The sequence below is a fragment of the Nasonia vitripennis genome, chromosome 5 (assembly GCF_009193385.2).
Source record: "Nasonia vitripennis strain AsymCx chromosome 5, Nvit_psr_1.1, whole genome shotgun sequence".
In the NCBI taxonomy this organism is placed as follows: Eukaryota; Metazoa; Arthropoda; class Insecta; order Hymenoptera; family Pteromalidae; genus Nasonia; species Nasonia vitripennis.
Genome location: NC_045761.1, coordinates 8,769,186 through 8,786,680, shown reverse-complemented (window position 1 = coordinate 8,786,680; position 17,495 = coordinate 8,769,186). Strand labels below are relative to the sequence as shown.

General features: G+C 46.3%; 1 protein-coding gene across 4 annotated transcripts in view; it reads left to right on the top strand.

Annotated features, from left to right (window-relative positions):
* The window catches only part of LOC100678286, a 161,613-nt gene that overhangs the window by 55,841 nt on the left and 88,277 nt on the right, over window positions 1–17,495 (top strand). For all 4 annotated transcript variants that reach the window (XM_016989459.3, XM_008218625.4, XM_016989461.3 and 1 more), the window contains exons 3-4: window positions 15,176–15,259; window positions 15,855–16,077. In XM_016989459.3, the coding sequence (XP_016844948.1) occupies window positions 15,176–15,259; window positions 15,855–16,077 (307 nt within the window). The remainder of the gene's footprint in view (window positions 1–15,175; window positions 15,260–15,854; window positions 16,078–17,495) is intronic.

The following is a 17,495-nucleotide window of genomic DNA, read 5'->3' as shown; positions in this document are numbered from 1 at the left end:
TTTACCGAGATCGTTATTGGATCCAAGCGCGCGCTCGCTTTTTGAATGCACACTAAAATTTTACCGATCATTTTTCAACCGTATCCCCCCCTGGAGTTCGAAGGGCCGCGTTTGTTTCTTCTTCGGAGGAGGATAATGAAGCTATTTCGCAATTTAAAAGAAAATAGTTTGCAAAAATTTCGATACAGCCTCGCAATTCATCGCTGCGATCAGATAATAAACCCGACAATCGATTCTCGCGCAAAAGCTCGGGATATATTCGTAAATTAGACACAGACACAAGAGAACGCAAAGCCTGAATAGAGAAAGTTATAGCCCACACGCGCAATTATACTCGCCCAGGCGTGTAGTATACGACGGGGATACGGTTCTCGCGCGCAAAATGCAAAGCTCGAAGGTCCAAAGTCAAGTTGTGTCTCCGTCGTATAGTATGGCGCGGTGATCTATCAAATCGACGATCGATCGACGTGTAAATAGCCTAATGAACCTTGGCGGTGCGAGCTGGACTCGTTTGTGCCGCGGTGTGTGTAAACACTCCCTCGCGTGGACTTTGAGCGATTTCGTAATCGATTTGAAATTTATTTTAACCGTACGTTTGTTAAAACGAAGATTTATGGAGGCAACAGTGGTGATTTTGCGCAGAGTGAAAAATATAGCGCTGAATTATTCATTGAGTAAAAAAAATTTTAAATTCGTAGCCATGTCTTTCAGGCTTCAAGATGTTAACTCCCCGTCGCCTGTATAAGCGCGTGCGGCGATTGTCGCCTGTAATTGATACCATGAATGCGCAAGTGACTATCCAAGTGGAAATTTTGTAACGCGGACTGACGTGTTTATTACTGTTGTCAGAGAAAATTACACGTGGCGAAACTGTATTTTGAGACGCTCGCAGTGAGAGTAATAACCTTAACAAATAATACTCGTATACCGGGCTCTTCGATCATCGATGATTTTGTTTTATTCGTTTTAACAGCGAAATAATTCTATTTCTCTGAAAGTTCGCCAAACACATAAAGTCGCGAGTAACAAGCAGCCTCGTGGTTGCTCACACGTAACCATAACCACTTCGCCTCCCGGCTATACACACAGAAGAAGAGCCTCCTTGGGTAATCTCGCGCAGCGCAGCTCTCGCGAGAGCCCGGAGCTCCGGTGATATTGGGAATGGAGTCGATAAGAATAAATGCCCGCAACGCCTTCGACGCCGCTCGCACACGTGTATAAACTCGTCTCTCTTCGACGACACGACCTGCTCCTCTCTACACTTACAGGAAGAAGCAGCAGCAGAAGAAGCGAGGGATCCCTTCGATCCATTGCTTCATGCAGTGTGGTACCTCTGTAATTTTCGTACACAACGTCGGCGGCGGCGGCCAGTCGAGCGTGTAATCCCGTAATGACGTAATGACTCGCCCTTTTCTCGAACGATCGTCACGACGACGACGATGCGTCGTGTGATTTTCCTTTCTTCTCAGCGTGTGGACGATGCACCTTTGGCTATTTCCTTCTAGGATTATAGTCGCGTTTATGCTATACGTTACATAGAAAAATGAACGAGAAAAGCTTGAAATCTCGAGAAATCGTCAAAGTCGCTCTCGGGAAACAAGCAGAAGAGAAAGAGGGGGGAATAATAAGAGACAGGGCGCAGCGGAATTCGCGCATAATTACGTACGCCGTGCTCTCCTGCGCTGAAAGGAGGAGCAAATTGTGTCGGCGGGCGGAGAATTCGCGGGGAAGAGACAGGAACAAAGCGGCCGTACGCCGCCGAGAGAGAGAGAGAGAGAGAGAGAGAGAGAGAGAGAGGAAAAAAGAGAGCGGATTTTTATCACGTGACACGTCGTACATTTTTGCGCCGCTCGTTTAAAGGAGGCATTTTTCTCTCAGGCTTTCGAAATGATGAACGGAGAGAGCAGCTTCGTCTCTCTCGGAAGGAAAACTGAATTTTCTCTTACACAACAAACCGTCGTCTTTTATATCTCCTTCTCGCTCCGAACCTATACGCGCCTTTTATTACAGCCGACTTTCCAAAGCGACAATCCGTAAAAAGGATACTTTACTCGCCGCGGCAAAGTCAATTACGGTTGGTATTTCTCCCCGAGCATTTTTCCCGCGACCACAGCATCGCGAAATAATCAATAAACTCGAGCCCTCGAGAAATAAAAGTTCCCCAGCGGTAAAGAACTCGGCGATTTACACTTCGCCCAATGCGCTCTTCTGCTCTCCCTGCATTCCAGAGCCGGTGAAAAATAAAAAAAAGGCGTCGTGCGCCAGAGTGTATAACGACCCGACGCGTAACAATCACTTTTTCACGCGCTTGCCAAAACCAGCCGCTCTGCCGCAGTCCTTCCCCCTCCCCCCCCCACACACACTTTTTTCGAAGGCTTTTTTACGAGGATCGTTGCGCGCCAGAGGAAAATAATAAAAGATCCACGCACTGCAGCGAGTGTATACCCACGAGTTCCAGTTTTTCAAGAGCTGCAATAATAACACGAACGTGGTATCCTTTTGCGCGCGTGGGCTGTTACTGTGTGTGTATAATGTAACACTCCCACTGGATCGGCTCGTTGCGGGAGGTGTACACACCCGCGAGCATGTGTCTTCTAGTCGCGATCGTATATATGACCGATGGTTCCAGACTGCGCGGGAGACACCTCGAAGTGTTCGTATTATAGTGGGATACGGCGTGATTTTAAGTGTATCGTTTTGCGCTCGAATCGAGCAATGAACATTTCACTCGATACGCGGGTCGACCAACAATAACAGAATAATTCCCTTCCCGATCCGCGTACGACAAGCCTTAAACTGCATTATCGCTTCGTATATTATTCAGAGGCGACTGCGGGCATCGCAGGATGCTGCTGCCGCCGCACGAGGTGGAAATGAGCTTAAGCCTATCTGGTCGAGAAGAGATTATTCGAGACGAGCGCATCGTAATTCACGCGCATATTGTGGCTTTGATTGATAACGTGCTGTGTTCGCTATAATAAGAGCAGAGCAAGAGTATATCGCTTCTTTGTCTTGCTCTCGCTCGTGTATCCGCTGCTGCTGCTGACGCAGTTGTTTCGAATTTCCGGATTATAGCGATGATAATAATAATAATAAATTTATTCCGAAGCTTTTATACTTGAGAATTAAATTATAAGAACAAAACAGTTTTGAACTGGCTCCGCTTGAAGTCTCCGGGTTTCCGACTAGCGGCGATAGGTGGCGCACAGGCACTCGAACGGCTCCCTCATCTCAATCGTCGCGCGGAGTGTAGATATAGAGGTCTGGCATCTGTGCCATCAGAACCGGCTTGTTTTAGACCTACTGCTTGGGCCACTCGTACTATAACTGATGATGACTCTAAGCCTGATCGATACGTAAATTTGGGATATTTTATTTTTTTTCACTTTAATGCTCGCTAATCCTGCAGATATTTGCAAAAATAACTACAAAACCATACAGCTGAAGTTATTTTAAGCCTCCTCAGACTTCCCGCGCACACGTGTGTGTATACGGCCAATATGAAAAAGAAGCAAAGCTTTTTCTCGCGAAAAATTTCAAAGCAACAAACAGCTCTAATCTGGAAAGCGCTCGGAAACACGTTCTCTCTCTCTCTCTCTCTCTCTCTCTCTCTCTCTCTCTCTCTCTCTCTCTCTCTCTCTCTCTCTCTCTCGCTTAAAAAGCCTCTCCCCCGGAAAAGAACACGGCGGTGTTATCTCTGCTGGAGATAAAAAAAAGCACGACGTGTGTGTCTGTGTGTTACACGACGACTACTATACTACTTGCAGGAGGTATACGAATGGAACAAGCTGCTACCGGAATGAAATTAAAACGGATTTTTTTTTCGTCTTCTTGACGCGCAGTAGTGGCGTTGTACGGATTGTGCAAAGTTCGAGCCCGCGCGCGCGTCAGTTACTTTGAGGTTGTTGCAGTAGTATACGCGCGGAGCTCATTTGCATAATCTGATTCGCGTTACGGCGTCACGCCTGATGCCGTGCGCGAATTTGTTGCTGTCCCCGCCTACTCTGTTTCGAATTCGTGCTCGGATTTTTCCCCCGAGATCTGTGTTATCCAACCGTCTCTCATTACCGCTTGTTTTTTGTCTCGTGGTTTTGTAGTGCGTTACTCCATTTATATATAGTTATATACTGTGGAAGTAGTAAGAAAATCGATAAAAAAAAGGTTCTACGCTGTAGTCTTCTTATAGCAGTTTATTCCTACCATTCCGCTTCCATGTAAATTACCACTTTTATACTTACTCATCGTCCAACTGTATACTCGTCATTGTAATTTGTACTCAGACCGACTGACGGCAATAATTATTCGCTGATGTATACTATGCTCCATTCAGAGTCGCATCAGAGAGAGAAAGAGGAAATCCTCGTCTCTCGGGCTTTACCCTCGTAATGGATCACCAGCGCGCGGCTCTTTTAAAGCTAGACGTTACCCAACGCGTCGTAACGGTGCAGAGAACGAGACGTAACGCGTCGCAGCGTATAAATCGATATTGATCGATTTGAGACCGGTGACGTATAGCTTTACTGGAGCATGATGTGGATAGAGGGCGATTCGAGGACTTCTCAACTGTCAGACGACACGACGCCTTGTCGAGCTTGGATGATGGATTTTCCGGTCAATCTTTGATACTCAGTTCTAAGCTCCTCTCAAATAACGAGGATTAAGGAAGATCGAGGTTTTGTTTCGAGGAAAAATAACGAGGAACGTGGATAGGCTAAAAATATTCGCTTTTCACTCACGCAACAATGCAAAACGCGCTGCAGCAGCGGGACATTTTTATCTTTCGCTGCGCATCTCGCTCGTTTTGGCAAAATAAACGAATGCGTAAAATCTGCGAGAGAATCTGAGCGACGCTTCCGGCGGAAGTCGTTATCGAGCGATATTTTTCAAAGCCAACTGTACCATTTCCACGGGGGTGGATGTATTACAGCACAGTCTTCCAAAATTATGCGCATATCGACTTTCCCACGGCGACGAAAATACCAGAGGCCAAAGTCAACAACGAAACCGAATACATACACGTTTTCGTGAACAAAACACTCTCTCTTGCATTCGAAGATATGGCCCAAGTTTATCATATGCATGAATTTCCAGCCCGTTTAAAATGCCAGCCCTCCTTTTTATTATTCATAAACCGACGAATTCTCACGAATCGTCGTCGTGCGCGTTGAGTCTTTGCGCAAAAATCTTGACGTTATATAGTCGAGAGAGCCGCGCATACTCGAGTGTACACCAGCACTCGGGAGATCCTCGAGGCAGCGCGTGTGCATTTTCCTGGCGAAACTTTTGACCCAGAACGCGCTCGCGAGAGAGTCTCGTTCTTAGCGCGCTTTGCTCTTGCCGACTTCACTGCCACCAGCGAGTCGCTCACTCCACTGTACCAGGAAGCAGTAAATATAGCTGCTACCGTCTCTCTCGTGAGCGCGTGAGCTTCAAGCGACGAGTGTGTGACATCTGATACCGAAATAGTCGCGCCAATGCATTATGCAGCGAAGAGGGAGAGAGAGAGAGAGAGGGACTTTTTCTCGAAGACAAAACTTCTCGACGTTTATGACGGCTGCGGATTTTCCTTTCTCGTTTTGCGCGCGAGCCTTTTCAATTTGACGATACTCTTGGTCTGATGGATCTCGATGGTTCTAGGATGAGGCTTGAGTTAATGGGCGCGGGCTTTTCGAGAGAGAGCTTTTTCAATTTGAAATGCGAGAGTGTCTTGTTGGCGTTGAAGAGGTTTTTCAATATCTGTAATTTTGGTCGAGAAATAATAAAAAGGAATATTCACAACTCGTTCGAACTTGTACGATAAAAATAGTGGTTTAAACAGATCTTTGGATTCTTTCTCGATAAGTTTCGAGAGCGCAGACACACACGCGTAACTTTTTCACATCGATTCTGCGTTTTATTGACTCCGTGTACGTATCTTTTGAGTTAATGAAATTACTGGAGTTGGCGGCAGTCTACTCCGGTGAAACTTTTCGCGGCAGTTTCGAAGTATGTAGTGCGAGGGAAATTGGTCGAATCGAAAACGCTTCTTGAAAGGTTTGATTCCCAACATTGCGACTACGTTCGTATACAGCCGAGCAATACAAGCTACGAAATTCGATTCAGTACAGCAGGACCGAGTTTACGACGCGAGAATCGTCCCTTATGCTAAAATGTGAAAACGGAAACTTTGCGATAGAATTTCTCAGAAGATTTTATCTCGCAATATTTTCATAAACTTTTGCGCATTGCTATATTTAAATAAAAGAACATCGTGTCCATTATTGCAAACCGACTGGGAGAACAAAAGAAGCCCTTTTACTGCTTCGTCATATCTGCATAGATGAGTGTTGACTGCTAGACAGTAAAAGAGAATTATGGACAAGACAGGAGGCTCTTTCTCTCTCGCGAGCAGCAGCAAAACGATACGTACGTACATACCTTCGCCCGAAGATTAGCATTACAATACAATCACGGATCAGCATAATGCGTTTATTCACGATACGGCTTTGCGCACGTGACAAAAAAAAGTAACCACGTACGCACACCGATATCTCATTTCGATTTACAGTATACAGAAGTCATTCGAAAATACTCGTACGTATACAGTAAGTTGTCGGAAGTTTACATAAGTTAAATATCGCACTGTTAATATTTATCCAACCGACGACGACCACACGCGCCAAAAAAAAGTCTCCATCCTCGGCTGTCAAAGCCCAGAACGAGAGCGAGCTGCCGCAGCACTTTTTAATTTCATCCCGTTAAAGAAACATAATCCAATCAGCAAAGGCAAGCCGTAAAAAGGCCCGTAAAGTGCCGCACGCGTGGCTCCATCATCAGCCCAGGGGACCAGCACTTAATCAAGCAACGCCGGTAGTTCTTCGACGTAATTCCTTCTCGGCGCTCTTTTCGCGCGCCGTGCGCTGCAATGCAACATGTCTGGCACGAGCCGTCTCTCTTTGATCACTCGCTGCCCATACACGCAGTGGACAAGTGCACATGAGCGTTCCTTGGAACCAGGAAGCCGCAACCACTGGCCACGAGCATAGCTGGCGCTATTTTCTCTCTCTCTTGCGGTCTGGGATATCCTTTTTCGGCTGTTTTTGTTTTCGGCCTTTCTCTCCTCTTCTTTTTTACTAGGGCTTTTTCGTCGATACAACACACGCGCGCGCTTCCGACCGACCGCCGAATTCAATGTGCGAGCAACACGCGATTCGATCTCTCTCTCTCTCTCGAGGTTCGTAAATTTTGTTTATTACGACGCACGCACGAGGAGTCTGAATTTAATTTCTCGAATTTTAAGACGGATGCGATTTTTAATTAGAAACGGAAATCGGAGTGATTTAATTAGCCGCGCGCTCGCGTTCCGGATTCGCGGAATTTATTAGAGTAATATTCTCGAGCGAGTGAATCGTATAAAAACACACGCTGCGCGCACGCGCTTATGTCTTTGCGAATATTAAAACGATTTTTGCAATCAACGCTCTCAAAATTTGAACTGAAAATTCAATCTGCATATACAACGAAAAACCTCTCCCGTGGGTGTATCCGTATATAACTTTGAAAATTTCAGCGTAAAAGCAACACGTGTACCTAAAACATAATGAAAAAAAACAGGTACTGCGCACAGACACCCTGTAATAAAAAGCGAAACTCATGCATTCGGAAAATATTGAAATAAGCCCGCGCAGCGACAGCATCGCACACCTTGTACAACAACTCTCTCCCCTTTACACATTTCGCGGGCGAAAAAACCGATGCATTTTTCAGCCCGGCAGCTGCGCTCGCGTGTAAGTACACCTGGCTTGAGTGACCTTAATTCACCCTCTCTCACTTCGCAGCTGAGAGAATCCCCGAATGTGCGTATACACGAGGTGTAGGAAAATCTATTTGCGCATCAAGTGTATCGCGTTTCCTCCGACGCTCGGCTTATTAATCGTTGAGCTTCTCTCTCTGCTGGTGTAATCAAACAATTAAGAGTCGAGCAATTCCCCGAAGCGACTTTGCGGAATTTCGTAGGGTAATTTGTAACGGCGAAATCCAGCCCGCGGACACGAGAGGATGGCTCATTTATGAAAATAATATAACGTGTTTTCGCGTATAACTAGCTTTCCCCCTCGGAATTCTCGGGAATTTCTTAGACGAGTTTTAACGTTTAAATCAGCGGTTGTGTGTGTATACGAATACACGACGGCTGTAGGACGACGTTGGCGTGATTGTTGGTCGGTCTGAATTACGCTGCAGAGAGAGAGAGACGGGAAAGGTTATCATTATAGAGTGCAGAGTCGCGGATCGTGAGGTTATTATTACGAGGAGTTATCTCATTAGCGCTTTCATTGCGGCGCTTCCAGACGTGTGTGCGATGGAAAAATTTTCTTGGAACTGCCTACTTTTTTTCAAACGTTTCACTACTCGTTTATTGAATTTTCATTACGGAACGCGAGTTGTTCAGCTATTAATTTTGTGTAATCATTATATATAGAATTAGGTTGTGCAACTTCTGTCATCAATTATGCACTGCGCGCTGTACGCTCGATTTTCGCCAAAACAATTGCCTGCAATTAGAACACGCCGAAACTCGCTGCAGTTAATTATACTGGTATTATTCAGGCTTAAATTCCTCCCCTTTCAAAGCATTGCAGAGAAGCATTATCAACGGAAGCCCTGCGCCTTGAGCAAATATTCCACATTAACAACCTAAGAAGCTCCGTCGTATTCGCGCAAACTTATTTGCATGCAAATACAAAATAAGAAATATATTCTCCGTTCAAAAACACCTTCCATAAGGACGTAGATTCGCTGGAGCAGCAGGTTTGTCTCGGTTTTCGCGCGAACTCTTGCGGGCTCGACGTCATTTTACACACAGACCGGCGCTGCTGATGTCGCGAGGTTAAGTGCCTCGCGGCTTTAAGAGCATAACGGTATTGGATACAAACTTGTTGCTGCAGCATCCAGATTAAGCGCGAGGCCATTAGAGCGAAGCTTCTTTTTTTTTCTTCTCTCTTTTCTTCCTGCACACTACGACGACGAGGGAAAAGTCTTATATTAAATTAGAGGTTTAATTTTAATACCTCGTCGTCGCGGAGCGTATAATTATATTTGATTACGCTCGTGAAAACTGCTGCGTACACCGGTGATTTTCGGCGATCGACTGGATTTAAAAAGGAATCTTTCGATGATGGTATCGCGTTTCAGAAAAATTTCCCGTGCACACGGGATGCGTCCATTAGATTAATCCGAAAAAAACACACGGCGCCGAAAGTGGCATCAGAGTCGCGGATTGAGAACAATTAATGCGCCGGCGTCGGCCATAATGGACGCATCTAATTAAGTGCTGCTGCAGGCTCGCGCCAATTAGTTTAGCGTTTTCGTCGCGCCGTCGACATCACACCCCCCGCTGCGCGTTATATCCCCGATGAAGATTCCAGTTATGCGCGCTCGCACTGACTCGCCTACACACATTCCCTTCGCTGCACACACACGTGTATAGTATGCAGAGACGTACCGGATGCTTCGCCTTCCGGGAAACGCAATTTGTCGCGGCGGACCCTTCGCAGGTATACGTGCATTCTGCTCTGTCTCGCGTGCAAAAATGACGATCTTGCCGCGCGTGTGCGTGTAAAAACTTCGAAAATAGATCGAGTGGGAGAGAGAAAAATGTGAGAGCAGGGAGGAAGTGTGCTCGGCCGAGCAGACGCGGCTGCTACTACTGCAGCCGAGTTATTTTTCACTCGGGCTGATGCTCTTTCTCTCTTTTGCACGTGTTTATTGGCGTGTTTTTTTGCTGTGCAATACGGGGGGTGATCGACTTTTAATAATAAACGGATAAGCTCTATACCGATTGATTAACTGTGTCTGGAACAGTGCGATATCACGATTTCATATAGTATAATGAAATCGCGATTAATTCTGCGAAACTAGAAGCTTCGAAAGCGAGAGAAACCATTGCGCTTGAACGCGGAACCGGTGTCCTGGCCCTCGCACGCGTCCCTTTGCCCAGCGGACCGTGTACATCCACCGACATAACTCCCCCTTCGCTCGACAGTACACCTCCGTACGCCGTCATATAGCAATGAAGAAAAGAAAAGTAGGCACACGCCGCGTAAAAAAAGCAGCCGACGAAGATGAAACTGTCGCGCGGCTCTCTCTCTCTTTCTCTCTCTCTCTCTCTCTCTCTCTCTCTCTCTTTCTTTTTTAATAATTCGAACGGTGCGAGAGAGAGATTAGAGGGGCCGGGGCGAGCACAAAGAGAGCCGACACAAAAGATGTTGGAAGCAGACGCCTCGCTCTCATCGATTTTTAGAGTGCTCTCTCACCTTTCAGCTGAAATTAATTCGATTAAACTTCTCGTCGTGTGCGGCGGCTACTTTGTACTTGCTTTTAATATAAATATACGGTCTTATCCCTCGACTCTGAGAGCCGAATCGTATAGGTGTACTCTAAATGGAAGACAAAGCTATCGTCGAGGAGCAGAATCGTAAAGGATGATATTTATTTTTTCCGCCCAACGTATACACACACCGCCGCCCCCGCTCTTTTGCCAAACACATCAGCGAGACCGCAAAAAGAGACACAAACGTGCCAAATCAGCCCCTCTATCGCTCTCTACAGGCAATAAACGTGGGCGAGAGAGTTTCAAGCTCACCTACGCGCTCAACGACAACGACTCGGCCCCGTGTCCGAACGAACGCTCGCCGCTCTATTATACCTTATCGCCGGCTATCCGTGAGCATTGTGTCCGGTCACTTTTGTCGCTCTCCTTTTTTTCTCTCCTCCTGCGGTTTAACGCACGCGTTTCTGCCTTGTCGAGAGAGAGAGAGAAAACGCGCATACAATGGGACACGCGACTTCACCGCGGGAGTATGCAGTATTATTGGCGAGGCTTCGCTTATCATCAGCCGATTTAATTTCTCCTCTATATCTGCAGCGAAGGAGAGGCATTAGCTGCGAGAGTGTGTAAAAATCGAAATTCTTGCGTCAAAGGGGCTCTCGTTATATGCTTCTGGACAAGAGTGGAGAGCCTCTGTGTGTGTGTGGGGGGGGCGCATTATCGGAGCTCGATCGACTGGAAATAAGGGGGACGAGAGAGAGAGAGAGAGAGAGAGAGAGAGAGAGAGAGAGAGAGAGAGAGAAAGAGAGAGAAAGAGAGAGAGAGAGAGAGAGAGAGGAGAGAGAGACGAACGGATTTATTCGCGTATGTACGGCCGAGGTGATTGTTTTTGCTAACGATGACGGAAATTCAGGGTTGGATAAATATTTTTAATGGTCGCGTGTTTAAGGATTTGTAGAAAAAAAAATTACACGAGAGAGTAGTTAAAATTCATTTGCGAGTGTTTTTACACGCTCCTAGATTTTCTCCAAAATTACTCAGCGCGCGTTAAGCTCGAAAATGAAAAATCACAGCCGTTATACTCGTTAAGCGCAATAAAAGGGGTGGAAAGAAAGAGGCTTCGAGAGTGACTCCTGCGCTCGCTTCCTGGCTTGGAAATTAGTGATCAAGGGATCTTTGTATAACAAGCGATAATTATTTCCGCTCCCTCTTCGGCTTTAATTGTTTTCAAGTGGTCGTTGCATTAAGTCAATGATTCCCTGCATGCTTATCTCAGTGGAATTCGCGAAACGCACGAGATCTACAACGCAATTATTCAACTTCCTCCAACAGCATTTATTTCAATTCTCTTCAGTATACACACCAGCAACTCATAAGCAAGTCGAACTCTAAGCTTCTTGCAAACTAAAAAAACCCTACTATACTCAAAGCCATAAAATCGCCGACCGCTTAAAGAGCAGAGCGCCGTACGCGGCTCGTTTGCGCATGCGCGCGCTTGGAAGCTCATTAGCAAGTTCAGTGTTTCAAGAGCGACGAGTAACTTGACTACTACGTATGCGTTGCGGGCCCTAATTCTCGAGGCTGACCGCAGCAGCAGCAGCTCCAAAGCGCCCGGTTAGGACTTTGAACTCGCTGGTCCGTTGATAATTACTCCACTGCAGTCCAGCGGACGACGCGGTGGACTTAATCCGAAGAGAAGGAGCTGCAGCTATGTGTGTGTACAGCCACGTGGGCATATCGATGATCAATCGCGGCTTATACGATGCGTCGAGTTTGATAGCCAGATGCGGCTAGTTTGACAAGTGCTGAGAGCTGAATCGGAGAACTATTGGCCTCGATTCTCCGCGGTGTCAAGTACTCGACGCTTGAGTGGGTTTTGCGGAAATGTCCTGATTACGCTGAGATTTTCGACTGCAAGAGAAAGTATGAGTACACTGCATGACGCAAACTGCGCATTTTCTATTATTTACTAATAACGTTTCATAACTTCATTGTGCAATTTTACTATCCGCATTACCGTACGAGCACGACGTCGGCTTACGTAACGCCGACCCGACTTTATCGAGCACACGATGTGACATAATTGTTCTAAAATAACCCCGTAACCCCCGAGATTTTTAAGCTCCTTTGATATCCCAACGTCATTAACCGCAGAGAAAGTCCAGCAGCCGACTATTAAAACGTCCATATCCAAAGCTATAACAAAAAGTCCCGACTATACAGCAACTTAATTCAATGAAGCCTTCATCTATCCAGTGCCACTGTCGCATTATAGAATCATATCGTACGAGAGAAGAACACAAGCGCCGCGTTTAATCTCGCGTAACCATAGTCGTCCCGTTACGCCTTGTATACGCTCCCGGTTCTAATTAGCTATTAGCCCGTACGCGACGAGCTTTTCCGTAATGAACGAGGCGTACACGCTCTACTAATCTAGAAATGAAAAGAGAGAGAGAGAGAGAGAGAGAGAGAGAGAGAGAGAGAGAGAGAGAGAGAAGAGAGTCTATAGGAGAGACGCGATATGAATTAATCAAGCGCGCGAGAGAAGCTCGTATACACTCACGCAGTGTGTGTTGTATGTGCGCGCAGGAACGTCGGATTCCCTCTGCATATCTGTGTAATTTATTGGCTCCGATCCGCACTTGTTTAAGCGCTTGGTCCTCGATTTTTTTAAGACGAAGAGAGACAGAGAGAGAGATAAATCGAGCGCTTTTTTATGCGCCGAAGGCTCTAATGAATCCGCGACGAGTGGGTCTCTCCTAATTGCTCGCGGCGCTTTTTAGATAAAGTCGTTCCTCAAAAGCATGCGGTGATTTATTTGGTCTATACGTGGAGGTGGAAAAGGCTTTTTTCAGAGCGATACACCGTTTATCTCTTGCATAACTCCGAGCGATAGTGATTCCGAGGGAAAAATAATTAATTTTACAAAGGAAAATTGTACGCAAAAGCACAGAGTTACGCTCGCGCATGCGCAGGAGGTATAACGACCCCGGTGATTATCCCTCGACGATGCGGTTGTTACGTCTCATTAATGTTTACCATATATTTATCATGTTATTGCTATTACCGAGGTCCCGACTATACTCCCCTCCTCGCTCGTGATTGTCAATTATTTCTCCATCGTTTTGCGGAAATACCTCTCCCTTCTTCCTGAAAGGATTTCATCATCGATTTAATGCGCGATACGTTTCATTACAAGGCATCGCGTAGCTGAATTATTATTGTTCGATCGTTATCGCGGAACGTTTACGAATCATAGCTCGCGTGATTGATTTTAACTCTGCTTTAATTGCAGTCCTCTGGATGTTTACTTAACGACTGCAAAAAAATAAAAAAAGGAGAACGTAATTCTCTCACTAACCAAACGGTCACTTAGCGCGGCGGATCACCTAATTTGTTCCCGACTTGTTGAACAAACCACTCACAGTCGACTTCCTCTCTCTCTCTCTCTCTCTCTCATCTCTCTCTCTCTTCGATAAAAGCCTCTGCGCACATACGAAATCGCCCTCGGGCAAGTGCGAAACCGTGTACAGCTACAAGGCCAGTTGTAAATCCGAGGGCGTCGAGAAAAGAAAAAGTTGAAAGAAAAGAAAAGAAAAGAAAGATTATATTACACGCGTCGTCGTATGAAGCATTCCACGACGGAGGAAATCGAAAACGATGCCGAGAGCAATTACGTATAGCGGCAGTCCTCTCTGTGTATCCATTAGTCCAAAGAGAGAAAGGGCCGGACGATCAGTCACTCGGTTTTTAATCGGACGACTCGCGCGGCACAGCTGTTCTCTCGCTTTGCGCTCTCGATTAAACTGTCGTGCGGAGTCGGCGCGCGAAATCGAAACGCGCGCCTCTTTTTTTCTCGATCCGAATACTTTTTTGCGCCGTGTGATGTCGGCCTTGCAGTCGAAACGCGAGAGAGAAGGACCGACGAAAGCGAAGATTGCGCGTATCCGCGTGCGGAGCAGTTGAAATTTAAGAGAGAATTGAGCTGTCAGAGCTGGCTCTTCGCTTTTCGATATCTGCGAACGAATGGAAATGAACGACTTTGCCAGTTGTATTTTCGCAGAGAGATATTCTCGTTACGCAAAGCCTGTACGATATCAGCGGCCGAGTAATTGTTTCAAATGAGGTGCGATAATCAGAGCGTAGAACACGTCGTGATAACGGCTATGAATAGACACACGCGTATTACACTGCAGACACTAGTATAGGGATAGACTTTTCCAGATTATCTTATAATATATTCTTAGCATAACGCGGCGTACTTGTAACATCGATTAACTTTCTAAGATTAAAGATCGTGGCATTAAAGAAACTAATTATAACTCGCCGATGCGAAATTGGTCTCCATAAATAAAGCCGTGCCGAGCTTTTTATAGACATAGGCCGGTTATTACACGCCGGCAAAGGCTGCTCCATCCACCTCGATGCTTATTTTTAGACCTTTCAACGAATTCGCATCGCGTGATGTAGATATAAAATTATTTCGCGTAAAAAATTCGACGCGCGCAGAAGCTCACATTCGTAAACGATATTATACCTGCAGCTGTACTGCCGCTCCAAACACAACGGCATAATTTCCCACGAAATTCGTGCCAGGATCGACCGAGCGAGCCTGGAATTTTAATGAAAACCCTCATCTTCGTCGCGCGGGAAATTCAAATGCGCACCCGCATAGCGTCATATTAATGCGCGCAGTAATAGCCCAAAGCGCGTTGCGCACTTGCCAAACGACGTATATGTATACGGTATATTTGTGTATAGAGGAGAGGGTTCGTCGACCCGAAAGAGTTGTGCATTCGCGCTAGATAGATGATTGGCTTATTGAAATGGCATAATTCAACTAACAGTGGGATAATTCTGTTTGCGCAGGGCTTCCAGCGGCCGAGGAGGAGCCGACTCGCCCTTAAGCTCGGACTTGGCGCTCGACAAGCCCCGTCCCGCACCGTCGCCCAGGTAAGTGTCTCTCTTTCTCTTTCTATGTGTGTGGAGATATCCGTGCACACACTTCTTTTATTTTCACGCTAATGAATTATATGCTCGACCGCCGCAGTGCGACCTTTCGCGGCGTGTGTTCTCTCGAGAACTACTGCGCGGATTATTTATCGTCTGAATACGGTTTTTTTATTTTGATCTTGTTTGATGATCGCTGTTCGAGCTGCTTTGTTGTTAAACTGTTTGATTTACGTTGCGTGGGTCATTAATTTTTGAAATTTATAGTCCTCTATAGATGGATAGAAAAATCGCGTGCAATAGTGCCTTTAGATGTTTTCGTTTCTTTTGTTGTGCCTTCGCTAAACAACCGATTTCGGACTGGTCTCTTTCCTCATCGAGTTTGGATTTTTTGCCTTATATCTAATCTCTAGCTAGAGACGATAGGTGGCGCACAATGCGGTGCCACCTATACCCCCAGTTGAGTAGTCCAGAAAATTCAAAAGCTAATATCTCGACTCGCGGATACTGCAGTACTGCCGATGCACAACCTACCCTCGTCCCGACGCATCGACTCTCGGGGCTGAAACGTTCATTTCGCACTTGCCGACTGTTGCAGACAAATTCACCCTCTGTACGGGGAGAAGACAGGGCTCCTCGGCTACTGCGACACGGTCGGCAACGTAGAGAACTTCCCGCCAGCCCCCAATATCGTCGTGGAGGGTGGTAGGATCGAGTTCGTGCGCCCCTCGCAAGATGGCAGCTCCATATCCCGGAAGAACACCATCTCCAGGAGCTCGCAGACGTTCGTCGAGCAGATGGAGAAATCGGATCCTCTCAAGGTAAGGACGATTCGCATTTTGTATGGATATAATTATTTTGACTAAAAACTCAATTATTACAAGCATCGAGTTACGCGCAACCGCCAACTTTTCATCCCGTTCGAAGCTACATGAATAAACATCTTCCTTCGGCGCTGCACCCTTTAAATCCGCGAATTCCGCAAACAAGGCACGCGTCGCTAATAACTCCAGAAAATATGCATACGCGCAAAACATCCTCGCTTTCTCTCTCGGGGCATCAGCTGCGCGTCATTTGCAAAATTCAATCCGGGACAAGCCGCTAATTAATCCTCGGCGATGAATAATTGAATCGAGAGAGAGAGAGAGAGAGAGAGAGAGAGAGAGAGAGAGAGAGAGAGAGAGAGAGAGAAGGAGCGTCGTACACACACACTCTCGAATCTCTCTGTGTGTCCCGCGAGGATCTCGAATTTTGCATCAGACCTAGAATAATTTATAAAAGGCCTAGCTCGACGATCGCGTCACGCTTGATTTTCAACCCTTTCGCCCTCCGCCATAAGCCGCGACCCCCGCCTCGCGCGCGATGTTGCATTCATTACGCGTAATTGATTTTAGCGCGATAGAGGGCCGCCAAGATTTCCATACAGGCTGCGCATACTTCGTTAATCGTTTGCCCTCCCTCTTGCAGTCGTCGACACGCGCGTACTGACTGCTGATGCCGCTGCCTAATGAAAGCGAACTTAGCAATTATTTTAGCGTAATTAACAAGTGCCTGCGAAGCGCGAGTGTCAGAAATCTGGGGGTTGGTGTATAGTCAGCGCCCTTCGAGAAATCAAGGTTGATTTTTTTTTAATTACGATTCTGCTCTCTTCAAGGTCTACGCGCACTTAAACGATTGGTTACGTCGTTTGACATTATAGCTGCTATTAGTGTATTAAATTTGCTTCGCACTCTTGGGCGCCCCTCGTGCGAGTCACGGTATTTTCTCTGATCATCGCTGATCAAACGAACGTCGATTCAATTAGTATATGATTTCGAAGTTATATCGTATCGAATTTTCTTCATTGTCACTCCTATTGAGCGAACTATACCTAGCGAACTTCGGATGGAAATGCACCTACCGCAGTCGGCAAACAGCTATCGAGAATGCAAATTATGATAATTGACTCGTACAGTCGGTCACAGCCCGTGGACCGATATCAAGAGCAGAGCGAGAGCCAATTAATTTTCGGGACTCGATCCGAGTTTCGATGCCTTGGCTAATTGGCTGCTGATCTTCGGAAGCGCTTACCCACGTGTTTATACCGTGCGCGAGTCGTTTTCGACAAACTCATTTTATCACTGATTAGGGGCTTTTAATTTTCGCTTATACTCGATCCGGTTTCTTTTATTACTCTCCCCGGTGTAAAAATAAACACGGAAAGTCAAGTTCTATAAATACGTTTCTTCAATGCCGGGGA